Below are 27437 nucleotides of genomic sequence, written 5' to 3' on the forward strand. Positions count from 1 at the left end.
TTTCTTCGCAGATACGATCGAATCGCGAAACGGTGTCGCAACCGATGCACGGTCGTGCGATAAATCAAAGTAGCGTATTTGCGTATCCTAAGTACCCTAATTAGAGCTAGCTGAACGTAGATAGCAGGTTCCGTGTCTAATCATCGGTCTACCAAATGTGGCCCGATAAGAAGCCGAAGGCGAACGAATCGCTGCTAAAGACGAATGGTATCTTGTTAACGATCTCTCCTTCACTCTAGCGTTTTTCAGCGCGGCGTAACCGGACGGCATTAAAACCGGCGTAATATTAATTTACACGGGTGACATAAATCAGAAGCTTGAAGTTTCCGTGCGCGTGCAAAGAAACGGGAATTGGTGTCGTTCTCCCGGAGAAGGAGAGAGAGAGAGAGACTTTGCAACCGATTTCAACGTAGTCCGGTTAATCGCCGGCTCCACGATGGCAAAAGCTCGGTCTCGCTGACCGTAAATAACCATTAACAGGCGATGCCAAGTGTTGGGAACAGTTTCCAGAGGACCATACCAGCCATCCGGCTTCGGCCGCGGCAATAGCAATTGATCGCGGAGTCTTTGCCTCGCGGCGAGCAGTATAGCGCTTGAATTATGCATCGGCTGCTAAAGAGGAAGACGAAGGAAAGGAGGGCTGGCCAATTGCTGGGCACACACGCTAATCGAGACGTTAACGAGCCGATGTCTATGCTACCCCTTTGTTACATAGTTCGCTCCTCATCCTCTCAAATTTCGCTATCACGCTTTGGGGAAGCTTCTTCGCTACAACGAGCCTCTAAAAAATAAAAAACTCTGACCTCTGTAATTGTAACAAAAATCTCGGAACACGGAAGACATAGAAAACTGAGATTTGGCACACAGGTAGTCGTTAGCCCAAAGGGGCGCACGAATATGTTTTTATCCCGGAAGTCCTTCCGGATTAATTGCTAAAATTAAATTAGTATTATTTCTCTGTCGACATAGAAATCTGAAATTTGGAACACAGGTAGTCGTTAGCTCCAAAGGGGTGCACGAATATGTTTTTATCCCGGAAGTCCTTCGGGATTAATTGCTAAAATTAAATTAGTGTTATTTAAAAGTTCCTCAAATAATATACTACTTTAAATTGTAAATTAAGAGGTTGGGTATTATGCTAGTTGCGAAATAATCGCCAGAGGATAACGCGTTCGTACGAAAGAGGAATTCGCATGTTTACCACAGAATATCGGCGTGTTAGTCAACAGGGAAAGGGTTAAACATGTTGGCGGGCTCTTTCGGAGCAGGGCCATTTACGGCGACTTGAATCGAGCGTGAAAGTTACGTGAAGAAGACGGGGGACGTCGTTCGAAGTGGACGCCACCGATTATATCGACCCCCCAGTCGATTATTCCTCGGTGTAACCGAAGACTTTCATCGTGGCTTGGTGTTCATTGTTCCCCGGGCCGGGTTTCGGGTCCTGTTCGAATCGGTGCACGCACGTGCGAGCGAGCGCGAAACCTTGCCACTTTCGACGGTGATATAATGGGGGGCCAGGTAGAATTCTACAGCGTGGAACACAATGGCCCGCGGCACCCGGCTTCATGGCTATCGGCCCTACTCCTCAACAATGGCTATTCCTCTTGAAAAGGAAAGTTATGTTTTCTTAGCGTCGGCTCGAGATCATATTTCTGCGGATAATGGCCGAATTCGACCGCCGCCTTTCTCGCATAACTCACAGAAGAAAAAAGGATGTTGTCGGTTATACGCGTCGTCCTTCGCATAATGGCAACGGCTCTCCGGCTTCTAATAACAACATTAAACAATTTTTACTTCGCATACAAATCTGCAACAAGTATACATTTTTTTCTTTTATTATAGAAAATCTCATATGAGATTTATTTCAACATAATAGAGAGAATACACAGATTAGCATACAGAGATGGCGAACAAAAAAAAGCAAACAGTGGAAAATTTTTACAGAAAATAAAACTAGAGATACCATAAGCATTATAATGAAACAGAGTAGACCAATAGCTTATACCCTAAGGCCGCAGCTTTTAAAAAATGACAACATATAACGACAAGCAACTATAAATTGATTGATCAGAAAATTCGTATATTTTTAGAAGAGCACATAGAAAACTGTTCATTTTGAGATTGCGAATACGATGAAGAAACGTGAGAATTTTTGCCGCGAATAACGTGTTAAGCACACGGTCTTAAAGTATCGCGTTAACTGGCAACGTTTTGCGGCCGCAGTGTTCACCGTGAATTTTATTCCTCGTTTGCAACGTAAATTAGGTTTATGGTAACTAGACTGAGACCCAAAAAAGTGTAAGACAGTTTCCCTGGACTCTTGAGGCGGTGAAATAAATTTCCAATTAATTCTAATCTCTGTAAATTAATCCACGAAGCTTGTGTCAAGTGCTTTTTCATGGTGGAAGCGCCAGAACCTGAGAAAATAAATCTTTGGTTCAAAGCTTTTGCCGTCTTGCTGAGGAAAGTTGACTCCGGGAACCGTGTCATAATTCGAGGTTACGCAACGAACCGGTTGAAAACACGGGGTTTGGTGAACCTTGGCGAAGGAATCGATCTTCGCCGACGCGGTTCCAAAAGTGGTCAGAACTCTGAGGCTCGGGACCATTTCCAGAGGGAGATGAAAGGAGCCCGTCTCGCTCCGAAAACAGAGCAATTAATGAGAACCGCGGTGCCGAGCCGGCGCGCAGAGCGCCGCGGCGGATTTCCATGAATCGCCATGTGCGCGCGCGCGGCACCTGCTGAAACTGAGTCGGGTAATTTTAATTGAAATATGGCCGGTGCACGCGCCATTCGTGTATCTCCTCCCAGCCTCCGTAATTACTAATTACAGGTGGGAGCCGGGCGTTCGTTGTTTATGAAAAACCTTGTTAATTACGTTTCAGACGGCGAAAATAAATCCACATTTATTCCTGTTGCGCGAACGACACGCTGTCGCCATTTCTCGAAAATAACGTCTTGCCTTTGCGATTTTGGGAAAACAATCGAATTTTAACTTTTAATTACTGGCATATGTTACTTGCAATCTGAAAACATTAAATTCAATGTTTCAAGCATGGACAAAGGTGTCGTCCACACTAGGAAATATGTATCGAGCATTGAAGTAGTTATTTCATTATACAGGGTGTCCCAGGTAACTTGACCACCTTGAATAACTTTGTTATTTTTAAAGATACGTCAAATGTCTGAAGGACAAAGTTGAATAGTGTTTCAGAGTTATTTAAATTGAAATATCTCCTGAACTATACTAACTTTTCGACGTACATAGGGTAGTACTTTTTTTATAACGAATGTCCAGCTGCATCAATTGATGCATTAAAAAATACCTCATTCCATTTAATAAAATGAAGGTGACCTTCATATCTTTAAAAAAATTACATAGAAACAATAATTTTGTTGGTATCTCGTACGAGTCCCATTTTACCATTCAACTTTGTCTTTCAGACATTTGACGTATCTTTAAAACCAACAAAGATATTTAAGGTGGTCAAGTTAGCTGGGACACTCTGTATATTATTAAAATGGATTATGTAAAAAATTAACTTTCAGATTCTGTGTGCGACATCAGTGCATCAGTGCAATAAAAGGATAGCAGAATCTCACAAATCTCCGATCTTATCCGAGCCACCGGTAACCAGATAAACCGTGTAATCGGTAAATTCCTCATCGTAGGATTTTCCGGGTTTCTCGACAGAAAGCAGGAACGGTGTCCCGTAAATCTGTCTTGTCTCGTTCGGTGGTGGAGCGAGTTCTTCTGGCACGAGCCGTGACGTAGCAGTTGTCCGCTTTGCGCGGGTTTCCCGTAAATGGAACACCGGAACCCGTGGAAAGTCGCGAGCGCGTCTCTAGCTCGCTGCTAGCTCCGTCGTCGTCGTCGTCGTCGTCGTCGTCGTGGTTGTCGTCGTCGAGCAAGTCGACCGGCTTAAAGTTATGGCCTCCGGGCTCGTCGGCGAACGGAACGGAGAGGACCCGAAGTTTCCCTTGGTTCCACCAAGTGATTTACGCAGCCGTACATCCGCGGATGGGTTCGCTCTATATACCTTGGCCGCGGGCCCATCGCGGCATCTTTTCTTCCGCGTCGATGGATTCGCTTCACGCGGCACGGATTCCGCACATCATGCTCCAGAACGAACTCTCTCATTCTACGACCTCGGTTTCACCTCTTACATCGTTTCGTCGCTAATTACTGCTACCGATCGAGTTGTTAGAGTTATTGCGAGAAAACGATCGCTTCGTGTTTCCGGCGTAATTAGATTTTCCCTTGTTATTTGATAGCATCTGCAAGCTGCCATCGGCAGAGTGGAAAAAAAGAAGCACAGAAGCCTGCGGACGAACCTTATCTTAATTCAAATCGAAATTGAAATTCACACCCGAACCCGTGTAATCCTCGCGTCAGCGGCCTGCTGCTCGAAATTCCAAAGGTGTTTGCAACTCGCCCCGGGATCGGGGCTCCTTTTACCGTCGGGGTTTACTTAATTGGATGGAAAGATCGGCTGCTGGAGTCCCTGTTGCCGCTCGCGTTGCCTTCTCCCTCTGTCGATAGCGATTTGGTAGACACTCTTTATGCAGAATAAAAATTTTCTACTTGATTTGCAATGAACTGGAGTGGAACGAAAATTTATGTTCTTTCTTATGTATTTTGAAATGACACAAACTCATTTTTGTCATAAATCCATAAAACCCGCTGTCTAGTGGTTGGAAAGTGCTGGTTAAAAGAATTCAAGAAAATGGACATATCATTTAGGGAAGACATTTGCATGTATCTCCTGCGTTTCCAGCAATCAACACAGTTCGCCAGCAACAGGGGCCACGAACGCACTCGTTCATCGGCTTACACGTCTCAGCTGACAAAGTTGCTCTTCAGGGAGCCTGGTGCAGCTCCACAGAGCATCGTCCTGCGACTCGGAGCCAGTTGATTCGATTACAAACACCTGAGCGAGCATCGTCGCGGCCCCTGTTTCGAGCGCAATCGAACGTCCTTCAGAAGCGTTTCCGCGCGAGCTGCGTTCCGATTGGTCGCCTAGGTGAAACAATCGAACTCAGAGACAGAGAGAAGAAAAGGGAGAAGAGATAAGAGAGAGGCATCGTCGTCGAAATTCATGGTCGACGGTTTTCGCTCGAAAATAGAGCAGAAAGCCGTCGACCGAGCAGCGCGCTGCCGGGGTCAGGGTTAACGACGCTAACAAGCCGTGGCTGAGTGACTTACGACTAATTCACCGTCCGACCAACCCCCCCGTTTCCCTTCTCGCCCTCCTCGAGCTGCGATAGTCCAGGAACAGATGTCGGGGCCCGGGCTAGTCTCGTTAGGGCGCGGTCCAGCTCGCCGACGAGACACTGTAATTGTTTGTTATTGTTGTGACGTCACCTCGTTAAGGGCGCTCGCTCGCGTCCACTCTCGTTAGCCGGTCATTTGTAACCCCCTGCGAGAGGGGACCGCGATCGGGAAACGCGGGAAATTCTCCGAGAGGAATGCGACTGGATCGCGGACAATCGCGATGCGAATCTACGCGGATTCCTTCGCCTCGGATCACTTCGCCGGATAAATTGATAATGACGAGGCCGGGATCCTTGTTGATCTGGGTCAATGGGCTCCGTTTAATCAGCGTGGCGTGTCCGTGTTCGCATACTGACGCGCTGTTTTAGTGTAGGAACGCGATTGGAAGTCTGGCTCGAGGGATTTTCGAAGACCTCCGGCTTTGATAGCATTTTTCTCCGGTGGCGTGTAAGATATTCGAATAAAATAAATGGCAGATGATAGCTTCGAGTTTATCTTATATTGTGGAATTTTTTCAAAATTTTTGCTCCCTCGTTAGGTACAGGAAAAAATATTTTTTTTGACTTAACAAAATTGATTCTGACTAAAACTAAACTCTTTCTTTGAGCGAATTTTTCTCCGGTGCCCTGTAAGATACTCGAATAAAATAAATGGCAGATGATAGCTTCGAGTTTATGTTATATTGTGGAATTTTTTCAAAATTTTCTTAACTTAACAAAATTTATTAAATAATTGTCTATTGAAGCAGCTTGGTAATTTCGTCAATAATAAAATGATAAATCTAAAACCGGTCGTAAGACAAGTATGACAGCTCTAATATTAGAATCAGGCTTACAGAGGTATTCTAGAGTCCCAACGAAACGATCTCCCGGTTCGCAGCTGCATTTTACTGCGAAATCTTTCCGAGCAGCCGTATGACATCCTGGCTGCATCTTCGGAACGAAGTATCTCTATATTAAACAGGATAGCGAACCGTGACGTATCGACACCTCGGTTCGCTCGTCCTAGCCATTTATTACGGAGTCTTGAAGCACGGCAGACTAACCAACGGACATGACGGAAACATATTTCACGACGAATGCACCGTCGATACGTTTTACGCTCAGCTTCTCCGCTCGGCTTCCGGTCCCTTCTGTCGAATTCGATGAACAAGCTGGAATGTTCCTGCTCGTCGACCGATTTTCTCGCCTCTGTGCCATCATTCTCAATTCCTATAATTCGGTGGAAGACCATAGACACTCCCGTCGTACAAAAATTTAAGTCCCATCAAAATTCACAGCTATTCTTCAACATGGAATATTCTAGAAACAAGGAATAATCCCTTTAAAAAATGATGAATTCGCGTTAGTATTTGCAACAAATGGTTCAATCACTCGATTCCCCGAAAATAATGAATTACCTTCCGGTGACCACTCGGAAAACTCGGGAGAAGAAAGGAAATTCCGTGTGCGTATCCAGCAAGATGGCGATGGTTTGCGGGGGTGTAGGACAAAGATGAGACCCGGAACACTCGTAGAAGAGTCTAAGGAATGCGGGAGCGATCTCCTGAGCATTCGCGAGTGCGGTTCCGTCGTTGACGGGGGGGCAGGGTTTTTGCTCGATTTGCTTCGGAGCGTGGAAGATTGCGACCTACAGCGGTACCGGCGTCTCTCCAGGAACGACTAGCGGCATGGGAAGCCATGTTCGGATTGCTGATACGTATATCAAGGGCCAGGGAGGGAGTAGAGAAGAATAAGAATAAGAGGAGATGCTATGATACGAGTACGCGCCCTCCGGTGGCGACGAAAAATCTGTTTGATCTCGAGTGTACAACGAAAAAGCCAGTTAGTTTGCGGTTCTTCTGAGAATCCGAAGCCTATGATCCTTGGCACTGATCCCTACTCGTGTCCTGAATCCTTGGTGGGGGTTGATGCCGCGCTTTGAACGTTCCTTTAGGGGACAGGGGACGAGACAATGAGAAGAAGATCGGCAGAGAACGCCGGAGCAAGAGGATTCCTTCTTGACGATAAGCTTCTCTGTTCACAAAGGGACCTCGCAGGCTAATAAAAATCGGCTGTTTGCTTAGCCAACGCTATTACCCAGTCTCCGGGTACCTTGAAGAGGCATGTCGCGTTGATTCGTGTCGCGTGGACTGCAAATCACAGGTGGAACGGTTACACGTTCCGGCTGTAATTAATTTTTAAATGTTCCGAATAAAATGGGGGAGCACAGCTCTCACATTTCGCGGTCTACAAGCTCGGAAATCAAATCGTACAAACCAGAGAAATTTTTACGCACTTCAACGGAGCACTTCGTCCACGGTTGTTCCACGCGTCGCCACGTAGAATCAGCAGCCCCGTGAATCCACGGCCATTTTCCCGTGAAAACGTGACGCGTCCCGGTATAAAAAGTAGGAGATAACGATCTCGGTGGCCGATAGCATAACGAGCAAACGGGTAATAAAAGTTTCGGCAATAAAGACCGACGGCAGTAAAAATCAAGCTAAGACCCCGGGGGTAATGGTCCGTGAAAATTTTAAAAGTCACACACATACGTGCGTTCACGTGCGCGTATCTACACACAGGCTAGGTCCGATTACAATAATTCCGGTAGTGTGGCTCACAGAATTCCTCCGGTCCGTTCCCGACCGATATTCGTCGAGCGCGCGCGCGCGCGCTGCAATATTAGCCTTATCTGTATTCACGAGCGCGATATAAATTGCGTAATAAATCGCGGGGCAACTGTCGCTCTACGCGCCGTCGTCTATCGTAAACCTAATTGGTTTACGTGCGACGCTGATACGCCCGGACGCGCGAGGATGATTCCACGTCGGGGCTGGGAAACCCGAGACGACCAGGCGTCTAGGTTTAGCGGGCTGCTATGATATACAGAGCCGAGAGACGGGGCTCCGTGTAAATTGCAATACGGCTGTTGCACGCTGTTGCACCAACGGAGACCGCTGTACCGAGTCTGCAGTCTATTCTGAGGCTGCGCTCCATTTTTAAGAGCGTTCCTATTTTTTACTGCGAGGATTATTTGAATACAGTGCTGGACAAAAGGATGAAACGCCGTTCATGTTTGTATAGTGCGTGTATTTGAAACAAGGAAATGTGAATTTGGTACGTTCTATGTGTTGTGTGCCGTCTCTAGGGCGAATCGACAGATTTTTGTGTGTCTCTTCGCAGACGAATAGCTACCAACAGAAATCGTAAAAGTCGAATATAAGCACAGTGTATTATACTCAAAGTTCGGCATTAATCGATTAAAATTTTAGTCATGATTGATTGATTAACGTGTAGTAATAACGTATTAACGTGCATTGTAACGATTATAGGTATTTAATCGTTAACCGCAATTAACGACTAAACTAGGAGATTAATTGTTAATTATAATTAACGATTGAAGTAGAAATTTAGTCGTCAATCGTTGATTAAATTTTTGCCTCACTCTGATTATACTTTTGTCCAAGTCAAGGTAGATCGTGTTTCGATTTCTTTCTCTCCCTTCTCTGCTGTGTGTTCCACAAACTCTCACCCCTTGGTATACTCGCTGTAGAGATGGTAAACGACACATAGAACGTACAAAATGCACATTTCCTTGTTTCAAATATACATACATAACAAACGAACACGCTAGAAAATCGTGGACAAATCTCGCCGGCCACGGGCTTCGAGGGTGAACCACTGAAAACCCAATTCCCTCCCCTCCCTTTCTCATTATCCAGTTCCTTGGCGATCCTTCGATCGCGAAACGCGAGAGCATTCGCGTACGGGACCGGCTCTCCCCCGTTCTTCCTCGGTCTCGTCTCGTAAATCTGCGTAATGAGGCGTGTCGAAAGGCGGCTTACCTGACGAACTATAATGCCACCGTCTGACGATTGGTTCTGGCTCTTTCATGGGCTCCCGACATTCACCCGAAGATTCTTTCAATGTCCTTCTTCAACCATCCCCCACTCTCGCCTCCCTCTTTCCTCTCGTTATTTCTACAATTACCCAGAGGTCTTCCCGTCTAGGACCCAGACTCGGCGTGGAATTTTCATTAGCCCGCGGCCAGCGGTACGCTGTATCAATGGGAACTTCGTTGCGTGAGCGTTTGTGCATCGCTAATTTAATAGCACCAGCTGAAAGACCAACTGTGACCGTTCCGAGGAGCCTTTCACGCGAACTTTTTATGCGACGAGAACTGGCCAGGAAGCTGTTATTGCCTCTATAGGAAGAATAATGTCCACTACCCCTAGCCTGCCGGTTTGGTACACGGATCATTATTATCCTGTTAATCCACAAAGTCAGTCGACCCGATTGTTCTTTTCAGTGCTATGTATTTGTTAATCCTTTACACTCGGAGCTACTCGAAAATGAAACATTTCTTCCGACCTAGAATAATTCCATTCTATATTAATTTTGTTTAATGTTTAGCAATTGATTAGAGATACCAACATATTTAATAATCTAAACAATATTATGACTAATGGTACAGCAATTTCTGATACAAAATTGTACACTTCGAGTGCTCTTTGGACTCGAACACAATTCCTAAATCCGCGGTCCAACGATAAAGTAGGAAACTGCATGGTGCCCAATAATTTGGTGAGTACGTGGTGTCCCTGAAGGTCTGAAGATTGCTATAGCGCGAGTTAGAATTTTGTAAAGGTATAGGATCCTCCAAAAGGAGAGGAACTTTTCTCGCATCGGAAAAAAGGCAGCTCCCCTTTAAAAATCTTCTTTTCCGCGCGGTTGAATGGCAAAGTCGGCAGCGTCGGCGCCGGTAGACATTATTAAATTACATTTAGAAGTTCGCGTCGGCGTGGGTGGATGGTTATAGAAGGGTGGAGGAGGTGGAGGAGGAGAAGGCGTCGTCGACGAGGAGGAGGAAAAGTGGCGGAGTAGGGACAAAGAGGGCCGGCGTTCGCTCGCGGCTGTATATATTAATTTGCTGCCGACAATACATATTCAAGTTGGAATTCATACGCTGTCAGAGGCAGCGCTCGGTCGACTGAATAGATAGACATTATGGATGTCATACGGAAGCAGGAGTGCCAGGAGAGGGACAGCCGGCGTATGGGAACGTGTGTATGTACGTTTCGCGTACGTTTCGACGGGGGCCCCCATCGTGCGACAGAGAGGGACGGATAAACACGGCGAAAGAAGGGGGTTGAAGGGCTGAAGGGGGCCGTGTGGATAGAGGGAGAGTGGGACAGAGTGGGACAGAGTGGAACAGAGTTGGACAGAGTGGAACAGAGTGACTGGCACTGCACGTTCCGCCGTGACGTGACATCCTATTCGAGCACACGCGTCGCATGTAATGAGCGGTTCCGAAACTTCTCCGGTAACCGTCGAACGAGGCTACCTGCGTTTTACATCCGCCGTTTATCGCTCGATCACCTGGAAACTGCTGCCAAAAATGCGATCGGTTTCGTCCACCTCCACCCCCTCTCTCTCTCGTTCAACTTCTTCGTATCGTCTACGAACAAAAATTTGAGATTTTCTTGGCAAGAGAAGACGAACATTTTATTCGATATAAAAATTGCAGATTTCGTAATTTCCTAACCGGGAGAGAGAAGAACAGTTCCATCTTCGAAAAGAATATCCTCGCGTCCAGCATTGAAATTAAGTACATTGTTTATCACCGGTGGGGGGGGGGGATATTAACCGAATATTCGAGCAGCAGATTCACGGCACGCGGAATTTCTATTTTTCGCCGGGCTTGATCTATAAATCAGGTGCTTGGAATTCATAGCGGAGGATATTTTACTTCCAATAGAATTCCAAGAGGGAAATATCCATTCTGCTAAACGTTCCTCCCGGAGCACCGTCCAAGAAATCGTGAAAATATATTACATCTCACTGTCTCGAGAGCAACGGTGCAACGATGGAACCAGCAAAAGCAGAAGCACTGGTAGCAAACCGTGGCGATCGTTAATCGTTGAAGCCTTCGATCCGGGAGCGGTTCCGGTACGATAAATCCGGGACATAGCGATCCCCGTACATGCACAGTTCTCTACATACATACACATGTTCCTCGGAAAAGAGGGAACTTGGCACCGCGTCTGGATGGTTCGACACTCCTCTCGATTTCGTAAAATCGAGATAGTAATTCAAACGCCTAAAGGACCCGCGCTCGTAAATCCTGTCTGGCCGTGCGACAAAGTGTCGCCGTGTGGTTTCGTATCTCCTCCGATTGTAGGGTGTATAGTACGTGCACACGGTTTCGAACCGGGGACACGATATATTCCATTTAATCAGTTCCACCGACCGAAATCCTGATATCCGTGGAATGCACCTGACTCCTCCCCCGGCGAATCCTAGGATGCCTGTGACAGTACAGAGAGCGAGAGAGAGAGAGAGAGAGAGAAGAGTACGAAAAACCGGCGCCGTTTCCCTCGAAATTTTGTTGGTCGAACAGCTCCACGATGGGAGGACCGAGCTGCCTGCTCGTTGCTACGAGAAAGTAGGAGGAAAGGACGAGATAAATTCGCGGGTTTACGGCATCTTTAAAGTTGCGGGAATCTCTTTAACGACCTGGCAGCCTGCCACCGAGGCTCGCCTCCGCAGGAGGGCTGAAATGCATTGACGGTTCTGCGCGCGAAACCTGCTCCGGTTATCATTCATTTCCCGGCGGTGGCCCGCGCGCGGCCTCTGTTAATGACAGCGCCGCGGAATTACTGCGAAACTTCCCGGCAACGTGGAAAGAAGTTGGCCGTTCCTCTGCCCGCGCAAATCCGCGAAAATCGAACATTCGATGTCAGATCAACAGAAGCACCTGATTCAAGGCACTCGATCCATGTAAAAATTATAAAAGGCGTTCCCACGATGGGACCCGCACCGAAAAGGCGGATTTAGGGCGCAGCACGTTCGATCTCCCTCTTTATCGTCCCCTACCAATTTTCAACTATCCGTGGCTCGAATTTCAGTGGAAGGCGCGCAGTGGTTTATTTTACTGTTACTACCATCCGAATCGTTACCGTCAAAGCGTCTTTGCGGGCTGAGTAACGCGAAATTCCGGTTTCTGGAAAGGATTTCTGGCCCTGCCCGCGTGTGTATATCCGCCAGCGAATGTGTTCACGTTGGATAGGGAAACTGTTGGATGGATTCTGGTTGGGCCTCGATAAGAGAGTTCTGGATACGCGAATCGTTCCAGCGATGTCTTTTCCGCGCTCTCGCCCCCGGTTCGCAACCACACCGTCTAATCTAACTATGTCTATCCTCCGTCTCTTTTTCCTGGCAGCGAATTGGCCGCTTTGTTACGTGGATTCTCGGGCTGATACGGTTATCGCCGAGCTCGATTCTATCGGTCGACCATTATCTCTGGCAAATTGAACGTCCTACGGGATCGCTGATCCCTGGCAAAACCTCTCCCTCTCTGTCTGTCTCTCTCTCTCTCTCTTACTCCGCTCACGGCGATCCTGGAAGATGCTGCACGGGGTGAAAACGCAACGAGATTCCAGAACTGACTCCTCCATTGTTCTCTGTTGACGACAGACCGGGATTCGATTGCCTCTCCCCGCTGGAATTGGGTTTTGTAACAGTTCGCTCTTGCACAAATATCGGGTTGTTTTATCGTAATAATCATTTCTAGCGAAAGCGTATTTCTCGTACAACATTATTAGAGCAAGTATTCCATTCAGAAAATATATGTTATACATGATTGATTTCATAAATTATTAATATTGGCTGAACCACCGGACGTGACATTATAGAGGCGTGAAATATCTAGGTGCACGATAGTGCACCAGCCAAGTTCTCGCACTACCTCCTTTTACACGAAACAACTTATTGTTAGCCGTTCTTTAGTGGCTTATAACTCGGCACTGGAGGCAGATGTAGAGATGTAATTTCGTACACTTGTTAAATGCTATAATGTCTCAGTATTGACAAAACATTAATCTTCCAACATTAGTAGGTTCCGAGATATAGGACCTCAAAAATCGCTTTTGTTACTGACTGACTGACTGAAAGATCATCAAAACCTTTTGGGTACTTCCCATTGACCTACAAGCTTGAAGTTTGGTACATAGGTCCACCATAACAAACACTCAAAGGAATAATTATCAAACTTTGAAATTTTACACCTTAAAGGGGTTGTATTGAAAAAAGACATTATGAAATAGGTATGTAGGATAGAATATAGCAGCATAACATACATAAGTATACGTTTTATTAGCTTCGAAGTCGCAACAAATACTGATGAAAAAAACAATCGCTCTAACGGAAACAAAAAAGAAACTGCATCAACCATCGTCTATAGCGGCGGGGGGCAAACGGATCCGAGCGTCGCCGGCAGAGTGTTAATCTTCGATACATTGAATTTGGATTTTGTCTTGAAGATTAGAAGAGGAATTTTTTCTTTGATACCTACTTGATAATTGATGAAATTTCAACAAAAATTGATAAAATCCCAACAAAAACATCCTGTAAACAGGAGCCAAGTTCCTACGGCCGTAAAAAGTTGTGAGATCAAACAAAATACGGCCAAGTTCGTTAGCTTAGAAATACCTCTTGCAATAATGAAAAAAGCGTTTGTAAAAATTAGTTTAAAAGAACGCTATTCAATTTTTAAAGAATTACATGGAGGGCTAAATTATTCAAACTTGGACGTTACTTTTTAAACCAATGGCTAGAAAAGAGGTGTTAGGTAGCGGCCTAGTCTGAATAATTTAGCCCTCCATGTAACTCTTATTAATTTTCTTAATTTTAATGATATAAAACAATACTTTCAGTAGTTTATTGAAATATGAAATACGTTTGGTAATTTATTGGATACAATTTTGATAGTGCAACAAATATTTTGAATGATGGCTAAGCTATGAAAAATGTCGAGAAAAATACGGTAACGTTTTGAAACGCGACGGTTGGAAATCCGGCAATATCCTGGGCTGCGTCAGATCACGAGGAGGTAAGACAAAGCGTCGGAGAGACAAGGAAAGATCTGCTCTTCGTGGCATCGCGCGTCACGGCGTCGTCGTTTCGCATCGTTCCAGGGCGCGTCCCTGAAGAGGTATGTAAACAAGTGGGTGTATGTGACGTGATTCTCCCAACGTAACGAGCTGGGTGGGGAGGGCAGGGCGGGGTACAAAGACAAACCCCCCCGGTTCATTCATAACAAGAGGAAAACTTGGCCGCGTATAGGCGAATCTCGGAGAGAGCACGCGATGGCTCGTTCGCGCCAATGCTCCGAGCTCGTTTCCCGGTTATTCCGCAGCTCTGCTCGCGGCTTCGCGGATTCAAACCCGTTCTCCTTTGTCATCCCGCCTTCTGTGTCTACCACCTCTGTCTGCCGCATCCTCTGCCTCTGATTTTCGATCGGGATCTTTGCACTGTTACACCCTCGACTCGCCGCGCCAACATCGAGCGGGAACTTTTCCGTTCGATGCCGATGTAGACGCGATTACACTGCTGAATCCGATTAAACGTGTTTTCAGCTTGGTACTACTGCCGCAGACTCTGCTGTAGATACTGCAACGCAGTCGGTATGAAATTGTTGATATACAGAGTGGTCCCCCTAAATATCTCCTTTATGTGTGATGATTTTATGGCTTCTGAAAATTTTCAAAAAATGCTGGAGTAAAAAATTTGACAGAATATAATACGATTTTTATTTATTCCGGAAATTAAGATTTTATTTGATTCCACTTTCTTGAAATTCGTCTACAAATATCGCAAATTGCATAAACATCCGCAGACATGACTAGACAAAATAAAAAATGTTGTAAAAAGCACTGGAGCCAAATAAAAATTGTATTATTCTCACAATCATCCTATTAAGCCGAAACTAATACATTGATGACGTTAAATATTTATAACGTGTCCACTGCTTTAAATTGTACGTGCCCATTTTTGTCATAAATGCATAAAATCCGCAGTTTCGAAATCACAAATAATGTAGGTGGACCACCCGGTAGATTGATGGTGGAAAGCAGCATTCTCGAATTGCAGGGCCGTTTTCTTGTATTTTTGTTCTTGAGATTCGCCGCACTAAATCTGCAACAGAGAAGAACCGCGGAACGGGCCCGTGTTTTATATGCCGCGGGTAGCTCTCTCCGCGAGAATGACTTTATTATACACGCCTCCTGCGCGAGTCCAAACAGCAGGAAGACGACCATAAATTTTTCCGAGAGCGACGATCGCTCTACTTCTGCTCTCGGCCAATCCTTCGCCAAATTTCTCTGAGCTGTGGAAATGCCGCGCGAGATCGGGAAACATCGGCGATATAAAACAGTGGGTTCCGCGGAAGCGGGCCGCGAATTTTAGCATAAACAGTTTATTGTCGTTGGAGGCCACTGTGTCGGAGATATTTGTTTGCCGCCGAGTTTCCGGGTGTTTTATGTCCTCTGCCTCTCGACCTGACTTCTTGGAATCGGGGAATCGTTTGGAAACGATAACAGAAAGACAAACGTTGACGGCTTCTTTTCATTAAAATGGATTGAACATAATTCTAAATCAACGGGATGAATATTCTCCTTTCTCGGACTTTAAAAATTAATTCAACGAGGTTCAGAACAAAGATTCGAATTATCGCCACACCGATCGTCCACCAGGATCCAGATCACGCGTTTTACGAGGTATTAACTGGACTCGAAGCTCCGCAATTGTCTCAGAGATTCGGGTTAACATCGTCCCCGAAGAATTGGATCTCGAAGAGTTGGAAATCTCGGACTCGTTTTACTACAATGTATCAGGAAAATCGGAAGACGCCGCGAATCGCCGAGCAGCCATAACCGAAGGGAGCCTTAAACCGCGTCCAATCGGATTGTCTGAAACACAAATTTATGGCGGCTCTCTATTTCCAGGTTATACCCGTGACGATGATCCCCGTACCGTTTACGAGCGTGGATCGATCGAACGTTTCGTTGTTCTGCCGACCCCCTCTCGCCGAAAGATCGACGAACATTTCGATATAACATCTTATTTTTTGCTCGCTGATAACGGAGTCGCGAATCGGTCGCCTCGAGATTATCGGCTGCGGTCCCACCGTAAAACTCCCGAAAGTTCGCGGATAAATCTAGATCGTTCGGGGGCTTTGTTCTGTGTTTCGATCACTGTCGACGTTTTATGTCGATGCCACGATACGTAGAACTTGGATTCCTTTTTATCGTATCTCATTTTTATTTATTTATCTCCAGCAGGAAAATGTGTAGCTTGATACATTTTTTTTTTACTTCCCCCGTTCGTTCTATTTCTCGTTGTAGCGAAAACTGATTTCGGGGACTTTCTTTTTAAAACTTTTTAAATATTAATATATAAACAGAATAATATAGCTGTCGGTAATTTTTTCCCCGCGATTTCCCAACGTACATTTGAACACAGTAATTAACCGAGTGGAAACAACGACTGTTTATAACTATCTCAACGCGGACTGCATATTAACGTCGGGAAAAAATAATTTCGCTGCAGTTACCAGGTATAAAATATTTCACCGTACATGTAATTGCTATCTCCGCTCGGACCTGGAATTTCACACCGCAAATAATTTTTGTTTCCGCGCGTAATCCTTCAGCAATTTTCCCGGCGAATCTCGGGCACGGCGGGATTTTCGGGTCGGGCGCGAAAAATCACATCTGGACGAAATTACGTTTCTCCGCGCAATATCGTCCCCTCGGCTAAGAAAAATAATCGTCCGCGGACTCCTTCATTATTCACGATTAAAGTTCGTCCGGGGAGAGCCCGCGGGAACGAGTAACGGCGTTAATATAACTTGAAGAAGGAATTTCATCGTGACCCATCCCCCGCCGCTGAACTTTCGCTAATCGTCATCGACTTTGATCAGCAGACTGATGAGAAATCGCTGGACCAGTTTAAATAGTCTGATGCGTTTCCGGTTCTCAGAGGGAACGGTAAATTAATGCCGGCAGATTTAAGATGTAAGGATGTAAAAGAATGCTCGAATGCGGTCGAGTAAATTGAGAAACACGAAAGCGGATTATACACCGAGATTTTACGTCGACTTTATTCAACTGGATCGCGACAGTGTCGATTCGGGACACGGTTGTTGGCTAGATACCTACACGTGTCGCTGAGGTTTGCAGCCAGACAATCAGCTGTACGTGTCTACGAAACACGAGAAACGAGTTCGAAAGTTGCTTCACCAGGGAATAGAGCAGACGTCAGTGCCGCGGAAAATTTCTGCTGGAGTCGCAAACGACCAGTTATTTATACTGGGAAATGTTGTAAGCATACCTGCACGTGCTTCTTCCGCTTCAGCTGGCCTAAAATTCGTCCGTCCCTTATCACATTTTAGGTTTTTCGCATTAAATAAATAAAAGACACGAAGTTTCTTAAGAATTTCTTATTTCGGCAAAACTATATCAAATTGACACGAGGTACGGATGAAACAACTGTATTTTGGCTTTTTCTGTAGAGTGAATCGATCAGCTACACGTGTAGAACTATACCGTGCGCTCATAAGAATAGTAAACAGCTGATAAATGCAGCCTTAACCTCACCACTTCCTCAAACGCAATTCCCCTGGCGGCGTAGAGACAGAAATTTCATAAACTTCCTGGAGGAAACTTTAGAAAAGAATCCGGTAAACCGATGCGATGGTAGCTCGAAGAACGGTGTTTCTTTCACCGGGAACAATAGTCATAGACGCGGTATAGTTACGGAGGAATCCGCATTCCGGCGGAGCGGTCGTCCTTTTAGCGCTTCCCGGATTGTTCCGCGAGGCGAATTGCGTTCCCGGAAGGTATTCTCGGGTTCCTTTGTTTTCCGCGTGTAAACGGGCCACTTTTTGTCTTTTGTCGGGGGTTGGGGTGGGGAGAGGTTGAAGAGAACCAGAGTAAACAGTAGTAGGGAGGAGGAAGCACAGCCTGAGCCGAGATTAAGCTTTACGAGGCTTGCGTGGACGTCCTTTTACCATCGGCTCCATTAAATCCGGAACCGCGTAATAATTTAGAAGTTCACGACGATGGTGGCTCGATCACAAACGAAGGGCCGTTGCTTCTGTTGCTTCTGTTGCTTTCCCCATCCACGGTCACGGAATCCTCCATTACGCTTTTACCGATGAACCCGACGAAGCTGGATTTACCGGACGCACGCCACTGGACCGTTACCGTTCCTATTTATTGGCCGAAAACACGCCCGAGCTGTGATTAACCGGCGGCCATTAGGACACGGAAAGGTGAGGCCAATTGCTATTCAGAAAATAGAGGCGAAACTGCTCTTGGCCGGCAGGAAAACTCCGGATCCGAAACGGGATTTTCGAACGATTCCCACGGAACTAGTTCAACAAGTTGTGATGCTCGATTCTGCAAAATTAGGAATGTATTGTCACGAACGTCACGATCATCTTTTTATTAATGTTTCGTTGGTATTCAATAATCTGTGTCGAAAACACAGAGTGGAACGGACGTATGGAAAAATGATCGAAGAAAGAAGCAGTGAATTCCAGAGGGATGAAGGAAGCATAATTACGAGCGGCGGCGGCATTGTCTTCGCTCATTGTCGGAGGAGATTTCGAAATTCCCGACACGCGAGGGTGTCGGGGGGTCGGCTGGTACAGTAATTATCCGCGTGACACCGGCAATGACTATGATACCGGGGATTTCCTGATCATTGTAACGCTAATTAAACCGGAGAGACGGCACGCAGCGTTGGGGTGCAACATCGTCGTTGCATTTTGATGGCCGGTGCACACCGGCAACAATCGTTCGATGAATCTGCATAGCCCCGGTCACCGACGACATAAATTGTTTCCCCGGGCTCCCATTGACAGGTAAGCAACGCCGGCCGCATCGCTGTAAATATAATGAGGGCCGGCATTGTAAAATTTGACGTGGCTAACCGGTGCATTACAAATAGTACGGCCGCGACAATTATTATCCAATGCCCGATACGAGATCCCGCCGAATTATTAATACCACCTGCGATACCAATAAACCCTGCCATTCATGTCCGCAGCGGTGCGTTTTTGCGATTGAATATCGTAATGATGAATTGCAATCAAACGTTCGTGATAAGGATTTTCTGGAAGATTCATCTGTCGTTGCTCGGAAATATTAACATTTTTTTTGTCAACGATGCAGTTTAGAGTTTCAACGCCTATTTGAGCGCGGATTTTTTTGATCTAATGCAAAAGAAAATTCATTTTTTAACCTTCAGTTACTCGCACTCTATTTTCTACGTAACTGTTCACATGGAACTTTATATGGCTCCAATATAAATCAATTTTGTTTAATAATTCACATTGTTACATTTCTGTTTAATAATTCACAGACGCAGTTATTATTTTTCTTGAAAATGATCTAAAGATAGATCGCAAATTGCAAAATTGCTTTCAAGTAAAATTGGATCGAACCAGTGCGCCGAGAGCATCATTACATCTTTTAAATCAATTTTTACTCAACAAAAAAATATTTTCTGTTTGAGACGGCGCCTTTTTGTACGCTTGAAACACTAAATATAATGTTCTTTGAGATTGCAAGCGCTATGTGCGAGTAATAAAAAGCTAAATTGGAGTCAAAACTGAAACTGCGGCTACTGGAGGGTCAGTGGATGATCCCAATGACCCGGTACCAGCAAGAATGACGCTGTTGGGATGGCAAGAGGGAGCGAGAGGGTGGTAAAGCGTGTCTTTCGGTACATCGGAAAGTCTGGCGGAAGGTTTCGATCCAGAATGGCGACAGACACCGGCGGCGACGGGAACTTCCCGAGACAGCAGAGCGGCGAAATTATCTGCAGCATCCGCGCGTGCACACGCGAAACACATCGACGCCGTTTTCGCCAACACAGCCGCTCGCGCACTCGAGTTTGCCGAAACTTCCCGTAGGCCGTGCCAGTTCGGTACAGTTCCTCCGAGACGCGGAGTGCAAAGTTATGCTGGCTGGCTTGCGCGCGCGCGAGAAATTGTGCGGCAACCATGCCGCAAAATCAGATTACCGAGCTGTCTGGTGGCATCCTTCGCGAGTCCTTCCACAGGACATCCTCTCCTCGGACCTTCCTACAGGACCCTGGAACCCTCCTTCGAACCATTCGACTCCCACGCGACCGTAATGTTTAATCGTTCCGCAGCCTAAAGGCACAACTCGCGCTCCTTATCAATCGCGTGACCCCTCGAACTTTCCAGCAAATCCTTTGTGTTTCGAAACGAAGATTTCATACACATTCGCATGTATTATTTACTAATGCCATAAATCGCACGAAAATCTGCACGATTCGAGAAGTTCGTGCAGGTGATCGAAACAAGTGATCAACGATAAACACGAGGACGAAAAAATGTACGAAATGTTTGCCAGAGGGAACGGTGGATGTTGCAGGCAGTAATTCAATGTTGTCCGGTGTTTTTCGACGGAATTTTCGGGAAAATGGCCGGCGGCAGCGAAACGGTTAATGGAGAGCAGGACCTTTTAATATTTCGCCGTTCGGTCGAGCGATAGGAAATTTATGCTTCGCTCCGGACCCGGGAAATTTAAATAGAAACGGTGTCGTTCATCTTGAACGGTATAATACGCGGGAACCGGCACGATCAAGAGAAGAACGGAGCCCCTGCGACGGCGTTCAAGATAAATGCGCTTTGTATATTAAAGCACGGTGGCTTTAATAAAAGTTTTCGCTCGGAGTGAGAGAGAGAGAGAGAAAGAGGTCTCTGATCCTCTTTCGCCTGCGGCTCTTTCTCTCTCTCTCTCCCGACGAGAGATGATTTCTCATTACGCTTCTGTCATCTTCGTTATTCTTTTCGCCGGGGATAATTCACGGTAGGATGGATGCGACCGACTTGTACAGATTCGGGAATTATGTGTAATATATTAGTCCCCTGTGCGCGATCGCTTTAATCAGCCCTTTGAACATCGTCCAACAATCTTCTCCTTCTTCTTCTTAGCTCTTTGAGAAGTCTTCTTGATTCCTATCTTGAAATGTTTATTAGCCTTCGTGTCTTCCGTGGAACTTTTGAACGGTCGAGGTGAGTCGTTACTGCTTCGTGAACTTTTGATGGTTTTGAAAGTCCTCTTTTATTATTCCTGTGCTTCTTCTTCAGTCTGCTGAAAGCAATAATTATAAGTATATTTAAATCTCGAGTGCCGAATGCGTCTAAAACAGCATAATTATGAACGATCAAATGTATTGCGAATGTTCCACGCGGCAGTGGTCGCGAAACAGTTTTTCCCAGTGAGAATTGCAGTTTTAGAACACGCTGCATCCACGAGAGATACTACCCACTCCTTGCTCCGGGCATTCTCTGCCAATTTATTATCGCCGCTAACGGTTACCAACGCTGGCGACGGTTTTGTCCGGCGGTTTCACGGATGAAACCACTTATCTCCGCCACCGTCGCCGCCGCGTGCAATAATTTCTCTTTTCTATAAGGCCACTTTAAGGCTGCCCGATAGCGGTAACAAAGACGCGACGCGACGCGGGAGTATTTTATTCCCCGTTGCATCGGCTCAAAGATCTCTCCTCCTCCTCCTTCCTTCTTCTCCTTCTCCTCCTTTCGCGCGATTTACTTTGACAAGATGGAGTCTTTTGTAGCGGTAATGATCTTGTAACGGTCAGGCTTGTTTAAATGGGAAAGCTGTTGAAGGGTCCGCGCCGTATCGTCTCTCCTCTTGTCTCTGTAGTTTTCAAACAATTAAACGAATCGCGAGTTGACTTCCGATTGCATTCGCAATTGCCGCCCACTTAATACTCTGACGTATACGATAGGATATACAAAACTCTGAACCTCGCACCTGGAAAAAAGAATTTCTTTTCTCGCGTCGGAAGCGTTCTCGAACAAAACTCGCTAACAAAGGGTGTCCCACTCTGTTCCAGACATGCTACGAAATGGAGAGATACCTGAAGGACGAGCCAAAGCTGCAGTCGTACAAAAAGTTGTCCACAGAATTGGACACGGCGCCGTGGAACCTCTTCAGGGCGCCGCCAATCTCGTGGACAGCGTCCACGGGCACCGCCAACGCACAATTCGATTCGCCAATCAAAATGGAGGTGAGTAACGACGCGTATTCGCTCGGGTGCTCCCACCGGGACACTTCAGGGAACCTTTCCGTCGATCCCCACCCCTCAATACGAAACCCCCCACCCCCGTAGTCTCCCTCGCTCTCATAGCGTCCGTAGAAGAGCAGAGAGAGCGTATTTGTGGTTTGACGAGAAGCGGCGGGAGTGTCAAAAGCGGTTTTCTTCTTGTTCTTTGCCACCTGAGAAGGTGACAACGTCGTCGGAGGACACGGAAACGCTCTGTTTCGACGACATCAAATTCAGTCCCGGCGATCTGAACCACAACGGCCGCGATGGGGATCTCCTGGACCGACACCTCGACTCGTTGTCGATGTCCTCGTCGAGCTCGGCGTGCTCGGCGCTGTCCTGGGACAGCTCGCCCTCCTTCTCCTACACAGCGTTCATCCTCAAGAAAGAGCCCAGCGAGGATCTCGAAGAGGATGAGGAGCAAGAGGTGTGTTCAAGCCGGATTTACATCTGACACTTATCGCGTGAACGTTCCCTTTCCCCCTCGCTTCAGTTTGTCTCGTTTCTTTCTTTCCACGTCTTGGTCTTTCTTTCTTTCTTTCTTTATTTACTTGTTCCTTTCGGTACGTTTATTTTTGTTCCGACCACCGGCCCCGTCCGAGCGCCTCTTCGGTTCTTTTCGATATACTGCATGCATCCCATTGCTCTGCATGCGAATGCTTACTTGCGATTATGGAAATCACGGTTGTGGGAACAGATCGTCCCCCTGCAGAATGAACGATGTTTTGGTTTGGATTTTGGAATGGTGTTGGGATTGGAGAGAGATTAGTGGAGGCTTTTGGGTTGGTGATGAGTAGAACAGATTCAAATTACAATAGTGAAAATACTCCGAGAATTAAGAAACAAATTTTTATGTGGCACTAGAAAATTACTGAAAACCTTCGTGCACAGGTCGAACGACAGAGTAACGGGCGGTACAAGCGAAAAGTGAGTGATACTACATGAAAAAATAAGTCGAAAATATTGAATAAAATTTTTTCGTGTGAGATGTTTTCGAGGAAATCGACTTTGAATTTTCGCCGGGTACATGCTTTAGTTTATGCAGAAAGTAGAATTAGTTAATCATGGTCAGACGCGTCAGATGATTCCTGTACAATAGCACGTATATTCGCTGCATTTTCAAACTCGATTTTCTCGAAAACGAGTTGCCAAACGAAAAAATGTTATTCCTTTTTTTCGACTTATTTTTTCATGTAGTATCACGCCCTTATCGCTTGTACCGCCAGTTACGAAACACCTCTCTCTTGTAGAATAGATTTTTCATTCATTTGTAGCGTAACAAAATATTCAAAATCCTGATGAAACACACAGAGGGATTGAAATTTTATATTGCTCCAATTGATTCCCCATTCGCTGACACTAGAGTCCAACGTTTATATTTATTTCGATTTGTTCGCGGAAATTAAACTTCCACGAACTTGTGCAAGCTAGTCGAAATTGGAAAACCGTCACTATTAAAGCCACCGTGTAGCACGTTGTCAATTTGAAATACGTTCATGTAGTAATACCACAACAAGCTCTAAAAAAATTTCAACACGTACATTTCCTAAATTGGTTCTCATGTTCTCAAAGTTCAAAAAAGAACTAGTCCCACTCTAGATTTTGTGACACATAATCGTGATTCTCAGTTAGTACAACGGCAGGAAACGTGACTCGTCAACGAGCGAGTACATTGAAGTTAGCTAATGTCGATCGGAGAGTATCGTTCGCGTGTAGATAACGAGTGTGCTGTAAAGAATGGCTCTATTTCTACGGATCTGTGTGTTGGAGTCGTAACGTGGCTTCCGGTCCTCCGGTTCCGTTTGCGAATCGCGAGATCGGTCGGTGTAGGGGGTGGGGGGTGGGGTGACAAAGCCCGTCAAATTTCAATTACCGGACGAACGGCCGGTTACACAAATAACGATTCTTCCCAATTTTCGTCGGGTTACGTGTGCGTCCCGCGATGTAATTTAACGCGTTTCTGCACACGCACGTTGCAGGCCCGTGTAATCCGTTTACGAGGTCATTTGCCATTGATCGATTCGCACATCGAGGCTGCAGGCTCTCGTGTGCTGCACACGCCGAGCTGGGTCGCCGCGCCGGTTGCATTACGTTGTCGCGTTACATCGGCGCGTTGCATATATCGATGTCCGATATATACCGGCTTTTAACCAGTTGCTTGCACTTTAATCGAAGAGGCTTCTCCTCCCTCTCGCGTCGTTGTTACATCCGTAATCCCGTTGCGTAATAAATTACGTTCACTGATTCTATAGGAGACCGAGGAGGAGGTGGACGACAGCGGATGCGAAAGCGAAGAAGCGATCCTGACGCCACCGTCGAGCCCAGGTTCAGGTCAAGGTCATTCCAACTCCAGTAACTCGTCGAGCGGGAGTCCGACGCTCGATGTGCAGAACCTCAACCTTCACGGGACCGGCGGCAGGAGCGCCATCGTCAGGGTCACCACCAACAACGCGCAGTGTGTCGCAAGGTCAGTAGCCCTTTTTCCTGTTACTCGGCTCCTTTGCCAGCCGATCCGCCTTTCTTCCGGTTCTACTAAGCGTTCAATGAAATTCGTATGAACAGTGAACCAACCTTTATGCATTTATGGCTTCTGAAAATTTTCAAAAATGCCAGAATACAGTAAGAAGCATAACTGATTTCACACACTTTAAATCAGAACAACTTTTTTATGAATGGACCAAACGACTTCAATTTCTCTGTAAAGCTAGAAGAATTAGTTTAGTAAACGATTTGTAAACAATATGTTGGAAAAATACATTTGGACGGAATCGTGAAAAACAATAGTAGAAATTGGTTTTTACAACTATTTTAGCTGGGCCAATAACGAAAATTCGAAAGATGTGTCTGGTCAACTCGTATGAATTATATACGCTCTGAAAATTTTATTGAAATTAGTTAATTGGTTTGCGAATTATAAACGATCAAAAATGGTAATTTGTAGTGTACCATAAAGTGGCAAGTTTTACCATTTTTGATCGTTTATAATTCGTAAACCAATTTCAATGAAATTTTCAGAGCGTATATAATTCATATCAGTTGACAAAACACATTTTTTAAATTTTCGTTATTGGGCCAACTAAAAAAGTTGTAAAAATCAATTTTTTTGTATTGTTTTTCACAATTCCGTCCAAATGCATTTTTTCAACTTATTTATTAGACGTCATTTAGTAAACTAATTCTTCTAGCCTCACGGAGAAATTGAAGTCGTTTGGTCCATGCATATAAAAGTTATTCTGATTTAAAGTGTGTGGAATCAGTTATGCTCCTTACTGTATATCCTTCGACAGAATTTTGATATATTTCAGATTTATAAAGGCAGCTACCACTCAAAATAATATTTTATTTGGTTCTCCTTTCTCTTAAAAATCGTCTCGAAAAATAGCAAATTGCATAAACTTTCGCAGTCCAGGTACAAATAAAATATTCGTGAATTAGTTCGTGTCTAGCCATTGTATTACACGGTGCTGGGAGGTTGAACTGCGAAGAAATTAGACGTGCTACCGCGATTCCTCCAAGCAGTTAATTGCGAAACACCGAGACGAAAGGACAGAAATGATACGCGTTGGTCTTGGATCTTTTTGCAGACTGATCTCCGTCACAGCGAATGGGTTCCCCGCGGTAGCGAGCACGCAAAACGCACATGCAGGAGCTACTGCAGCTGCGAGCACCGTGGCCAATAGGCAGCACGCGAGGAGCCAAGAGCACAGTCCGTCTGACACGAAGCGCAGGATACACAAATGCCAATTTCCGGGATGCAAGAAGGTTTACACCAAGAGCTCGCACCTGAAGGCTCACCAGAGGACGCACACGGGTGAGCGAATACACAATTTTTCTTCTGATCTAAATAAAATTAACATTACCCGAATCAAATCGCGGCCCCCTTCGCAAAACAAAAATCTGAAGTACGTATTTATAAATTACTTCACAATATCTTTTTATCAATTAATTTCAACGCGTTCGCTCGATCACCAGAATGGGCTAAGCCAGGTGATAAAATATCGAATAAATTACGCACTATAATTACGTACTTTAATATCGAATAAATTGCTACCGCTGCATTGTTACATCGATTAAAATTGTAATTAAGTTTAATCATGATCGCGTGTTTTAATCGAATTGAATTTGAACTTGACTATACCGGACACGCTGGTAAATTCATACAGAAATTCATACGCGTAATTTCAGAAAATCTTTTTCGTAATAATACATATACACGCACGAAGAATTGGAAAATTATGCTGTGTACGCACATTGTTCTTGGAATAACAGTACAGAAGTTAATACAGCAAATTGCTAACGCGGTCACACTCGCGCGGAGTAATTTCTATAAAGAGCAATTTAATCCCGTTGCGAAAGGTTAAGGATAAAAGAAAAAAATTGTACGAATAGCCGTGAATACCGAAGTACCCCGCGACCTCATCGTGGTTGCTCCATTCACACGCGCTTTAAATTGCATAAACGTCCGCAATCTACTAATGAGTTACCACTTCATGCATGAACTGCACAATGATTCGAATGAAAAGAGAATCTTCCTGCTGGAAATAATTATTTTTACAATGGGATCGGCGAAGCTCTGGTTACGCTGCAAATAATGTATAAAAAATATATATACATATAACGAAGGATCGTGGGGAGATGATAATGAACATTGTACGTATATCTGGATGAAGTCTCGCGCGATATTGCTCCGATTAGTATTTGCTGGCTGTCACATTTCATATTTTTGAGGTGGAAGTTAGCTGTCTGTGGAGCAGTTCATACATTCATATTTCATTCAATATTTGAACTTCTCATTTTCCACACTACGAGATCTGAAGTCCAATTAATTTGATGAATTTACAATCAAATGTAATGTTATATGTATAAGTCACAAAATTCAAATCATTCCAAACAACTGTCACTCCAAATTCTATAAAAACTCTCGATTACTTCGAATCAGAGGTGGGCGTGATTTGGCGAAACAAATATTTCAAATACTATTTAATATTTTAGATATTATTTTGCTTCAAGAAAATAGTATTTTAAATAAGATATTCAATTTCGAAAATAAAATATTTCTATTTTAACAATCTGAACTTCAAAATAATATATTTTTATTTCAACAATTTCATCCAGAAAATAAAATAATTCTATTTCAACACTCTGAAACACAAAATAAAATATGTTACTCTTTCTGCATTGTTATAATATTCTGAGAAACCGCATAAACATACAGTCTATCTTATCGTTAA

General features: G+C 45.1%; 1 protein-coding gene across 3 annotated transcripts in view; it reads left to right on the forward strand.

Moving 5' to 3' along the window:
• LOC143212017 (Krueppel-like factor 6) overlaps positions 1 to 27437 on the forward strand; it is a 378041-nt gene that overhangs the window by 310906 nt on the left and 39698 nt on the right. Inside the window, exons 2-5 of one of the 3 annotated variants that reach the window (XM_076430267.1) lie at positions 21997 to 22170; positions 22385 to 22633; positions 24459 to 24673; positions 25791 to 26017. In XM_076430267.1, coding sequence (XP_076286382.1) covers positions 21997 to 22170; positions 22385 to 22633; positions 24459 to 24673; positions 25791 to 26017 — 865 coding nt within the window. The remainder of the gene's footprint in view (positions 1 to 21996; positions 22171 to 22384; positions 22634 to 24458; positions 24674 to 25790; positions 26018 to 27437) is intronic. The other 2 variants (XM_076430268.1, XM_076430269.1) reach the window with 2 other exon arrangements.

This window comes from Lasioglossum baleicum, chromosome 9, assembly GCF_051020765.1.
Source record: "Lasioglossum baleicum chromosome 9, iyLasBale1, whole genome shotgun sequence".
NCBI lineage: Eukaryota > Metazoa > Arthropoda > Insecta > Hymenoptera > Halictidae > Lasioglossum > Lasioglossum baleicum.